The sequence below is a fragment of the Macrobrachium rosenbergii genome, chromosome 50, assembly GCF_040412425.1.
Source record: "Macrobrachium rosenbergii isolate ZJJX-2024 chromosome 50, ASM4041242v1, whole genome shotgun sequence".
Lineage (NCBI taxonomy): Eukaryota > Metazoa > Arthropoda > Malacostraca > Decapoda > Palaemonidae > Macrobrachium > Macrobrachium rosenbergii.
In genome coordinates, this window is record NC_089790.1 from 38,739,207 (window position 1) to 38,744,206 (window position 5,000).

The following is a 5,000-nucleotide window of genomic DNA, read 5'->3' on the forward strand; positions in this document are numbered from 1 at the left end:
TAAAAATTTCAAAACTGTAAAATATCACCTGTAAATGAAATTTGCTGGAAAAAAAAAATGACAATTACGAAACATTTTTTGGGTCAAAATTTTCATTCAACTAATTTCCCAGCCGATGTGTTTACAACACCCAAGATAAGTCTTCATCAAACCTGCGTTCAAATGTTAGAATAATAAAGTCCAAAAAGTTTTCATGATAGTCCATAACCCAGGCCACAAAGTAACTAACTTAATATTGCTTCAATGCAATGAAATAATCCTATTTGATTGTAAACTACGCCTCAACGCTGACAAACAGTTCAATTTTAAGTAAATACAAGATGTATTAATGAAAATTATGAACATATTTGTTATCCACCGACATCCAAGAGTGCCCAGAAGTGTGATGCAATCATTGACGCCTGGTGGCGCAACAATGAACCATGATTATTCGTGTAACATATACATACTCTACCAATGTAGTAGTCTTTAATTAAATTATCTTGAAAACGTTGATTTTATATTGTTAGAGGAATATTTGGATTTTCATAAAAATAAAATGATGTTTCAGAGTATGTTTCTTAACCACTATCCAAAGTTATATATATACTGGAAAATATTCGTCTATGCAATTATTCTTTTTGTTAAAGCCAAGATTTTGTTCCTAGGCCTAATTGTGTTAGATTTCTTTATTTACTATAAATACATTACACTTAGTATTCACATTTATATATTATATAATTTCTGGCCAGAAAGCATATGAAGTTATCTACACATTTCTGCATTTCGAGTTACCTTATGAATGAATAAATTATACACCAAAAATATAGCAGAAGGACTTTTAATATAAGTAATATTTTAATATATGACCATTTAAAAACAAGTGATTCCATAGGCAATGATAGCTAAAACTAATATCATATCTCGATTAATATCCATCTTCTCCATACAATTTTTTTAAAATCATCACCATCTTTTATCCTTGACAAAAAACAGGTTGTAATCTCTGCAAATAAATTCTTTAGTAACAAATTACATCTCATAATTCTTAGATTATTTTGTTATATATATAAATCATTTTGTAGCATGCAGGCAGCTTATAATCAGTATGTCTAAACAAATGAACATTCAAATGGTTTCGACTTTTTCTGTAATTCATATTCTGTTTTGAAAATCAGTATGTTATTGCTGTTGAGCTTATTAGGTCATAAAAATCATTATAATGCAGATATGACAGGTGTCAGTGGGACTGGGCAACAGCACTCATTTGCGCATGGTTAAGGCACTGTCACAAATATGATCATCATTTTCTGTACGCATCTAACCTTTCTCAAAATTTAAATGTTTTACAGCTTTTAAAATTATGGGAAAGAATAAAATCAGTGAATTTTCTTTCATAAAACTAGACTCGGTGATAGTTCTTTCTAGTGCCAGGTCGATTATATGATTGTTTTCGCTACATGTACAAAACTTTCTTTGTCCACCTGATATATTACAAACTTGTCGACAATATTTTTGACTCCATTGGAAATGAAAAAAATTACAAGGTTTAATGGACTTAGATATACACCTCCTTTCGTATTGTTGAAATTCTTCATAAATCAATTTTCAGTAATTATCAAATGCTATGTTAACTCATTATCATCATATTGTAGTACAGCACATGTTATGATACTTCATGAAAGGTTTCGTTAAAATTCATGAACTGACAACCTAACATGACAATTTATTTTAGTTCAGTGTGAAAACATGTTATTTCAAACAATCCCATATGTTTAAAAAGAGTGAAATCTGTCATATATTTCAAAACTGTAAGAAGATTCACCTTGTTTCAAAAAAATTGTCAAACATTTTCAACATTTTCATTCACTCATCGCCGATGTGTTTGACGAAAAAAGTCTTCATCAAACCTGAGTTCAAATGTTAGAATAATAAAAAAAAATGTATTCCTATAACATTAATATTGCTTCCAATGCAATGAAATAGTCCTATTTGATTGTATTTACGCCTCAACGCTGACAAAAGTTCGATAAGTAAATGCAAAAGTATTAATGTAGCTAGAACGCATCCACCGATATCAAAGAGTGCGTGGAACAAGTGTGACGCAATCATTAGATTGCTTGGAGATGATCATTTGCAAGTATGTTCGGTCATTGTGCTTCTGCTGTTCATTAGTGACCTAAAATCCTTGAAACATATTTTAGAACACAAATACTACTTGCACGAAAAGTGTCTCGTAATATGCCCACCTGTCTCATAGCTGTGAGGAAACCTTGAGGGTTGAAAAATCCAGTAATCCAAAAACACTTCGGTCGTCCTTGCATGTACCATTTCCGGAACTGGACATCTCTTTCAAGGAGCTCTGTAAACCAGAAGCCGAGAGTAGAAGATTCCCAGGATACCTGCAAAAACAATGTGGCATAAGTAAGCCAGATATAATGAACTTTATCTCACCTGTAACTATCATTTTTTTCTTATCTTCACCCCTGAAGCACCAGTTCTGCACTCCTTTATTTGCTCTCAGAACCCTATAAGCTACTTAGGAGGAAACGTTGTCATCAACCAAGGGCTAAATCCATTACATCTTATTCTACATGTTTTGATACTTGAAATAGAAGAAACGGATACATAGAATTTAAAAGTAAACAAATGCACAATGAAGCATGCATGAAAAGAATCAAGGCTACTAGTTTAGCATAGTATGGAGACATATACACGAAACAGTTCTTTTATTTTTCAAGACAATCTGAGTGTTGAAAACCATGATTTTACATTTCAGAGAAATCAGTAGCAACAGTAACAAATCTCATAATGAAAACTCTATTCTGGTGACGACGTAATGCCATTAATAGTGCATTTACGGGAATTTTGTTAAGTAATGCTAATAGATACAACGATTTTCCATAAAGTTATATTGAGAATTAATGTGAAGAATATGAAGGCGAAAAATAACAGAAACAACAACAGCAGCAATATATTATTAACAAGGACTAGATAAAACTGACCTTCCTCCAATGTTCAGGGACTCGCGCATCGTACATGGCGTCGAGCGTATCTTTCAGTGATGGACTCATGATGATGGTGCCTTCGATTGCAAGATTCATGTCATGCAGAGTGCAACGCACAGCCTTCAGCACCTGTCACAATCATGAGTAATGATATGACCTCTGAATTCTGATACTTTGTAAGAGATGTACAAGAGAAGAGCGAAAATGAAGCGCAAATTTATAAAAGAGAAGAAAGTGGACAAATTATATCTAAGAAGATTATGATTGTTATGCCATTTCAGCCAGGAAAGAAGAAAAATCCCGTTGACAGTGAGGCCATTCGGGATTCACATACCTTTAACATCCGATCCAATTCTTGCCTAAGAAATATATTCATGGGGAGAATGGCGCCCATTCGTTGAAGTGCTTCGCGTATCTATTAGAGAGAGACAGAGAGCACTTGATTGATTTATAATATACAAAGCCATTTGTTCAAAAGCCTCTGCATATGTAATCATAAAGACTACGTAATAATAACAACCTTTGACTTATCATTTTCGTGGCCTTACATAAACGCAAGACCAGAGAAATTCCAATCTTTTGTGAACATACTTAAAAAAACAAGGTTCGGGCTTGCTCCTTCTTCACCTTCACAAATAACATTTAGTCTATGTCATATGCACCCTTGCAATGTAAATTGCATGCGACTTAAATATGAGTAAAGGATCTTAGATAATGCCAAAATGGCTTGTAATTTTGACTCTGCAGCATATATGGTTAGCTTTTTTGTTTTTAAATCAAAACGTGTACTAACAAACTTAGTTTCATATCTCTGAGACATCCTTCATTGGCAAGATCCTCATAAAATCCATCATATAATCAAAATAAACACTGACGTGCTAAAAGTGTGTCAAACTTTAAGGCCACAACATTCCAGCTAACAAAGGATGATGTATAGTCAGAAGCGTTACTTCTTGACCTTACGAGGTTGAATTCGTTTCATTTTTGCTACCAATTATACAAGTTGAAAATATAATAAATTATAGTCCTTTAGCTCGATTCCATTTCCATTCGCTTAGCCTTAAACCTTTCGATTAAGCAAGGACAAAGATACGATTTAATGTCTTTAATTTGTGTACTATGAAACTGGTTACTATGAAATCGAGGAGGAATAAATAATACATTTAAAAGCATGGTCCCATATATGTATAATGTTACAAATATTCGCTGTGCTAGTCTCTCCAGACTGTTAACATAGGGGTTAAAATCCTTTTAGATAGGACTAGCCGACCAGGGGATTTAGGTACAAGCTCCCAAACCTAGCTACAGAAGGGAGTTGGTAGATGTTACTGAGATGCAGGATCAGGTTTCAATTAGTCATGGGATAATCTGCATCCTAGACTTCCCTTTAGATATTCTTGCTCTACGACCCATTTCCCCGCTGGTATTAATTACTTTTCCAGGCCTCAGGGCGTCTCCACCCCACCAAGACGAGCGATGGGAAACCAGCGCACGCCAAGCGAGTCCATTCTCAGTCCTCGCTCAGTCTCCTTAAGGCTGCGTCCACACCAGTGACATGTTGCTTGGAGACCAATTGGAAACATTGTGGGGGACACAGTAGGAGACATCCGGATACAGATCTCCTGATATGTATGGGGACATATCTGTCACAATGTTGAGAGACATGTCGGCAATAAGAGTCGACTTGGTGAAACTGTCCACACCATGTCTCCAGAAGTGGCAGACATGTCGTCGTGTGAGGATGCTTTGATGGCAGCTGCATCATTTGTTGTTTTGTGCGCCCATCGGAGAAGAAGAAAACGTACAGCATGGACAAGACCATCGTTATTATACAACAGGAACGGCGAAGCACTCCAAACTCTGATAAACATGTTGGTAGAGGATGATACCTGTCTTCCGACACGCACAATAAATGAGAAAGGAGTGTTCGAAAACTTCTTAAGGATCTCAAGATGTGATTTTGAGTACTTGCTGCAAATGACTGGTAGCAACATCAGTACGCAGGACACAAAA

The 5,000-nt window shown here is 35.1% G+C and overlaps 1 protein-coding gene across 1 annotated transcript in view; it reads right to left on the bottom strand.

Moving 5' to 3' along the window:
* The window catches only part of LOC136832859 (dynein axonemal heavy chain 5-like), a 401,416-nt gene that overhangs the window by 16,823 nt on the left and 379,593 nt on the right, over window positions 1-5,000 (bottom strand). Inside the window, 3 exon segments of the mRNA XM_067094521.1 lie at window positions 2,229-2,381; window positions 2,985-3,116; window positions 3,322-3,402. Of these exon segments, the coding sequence (XP_066950622.1) occupies window positions 2,229-2,381; window positions 2,985-3,116; window positions 3,322-3,402 (366 nt within the window).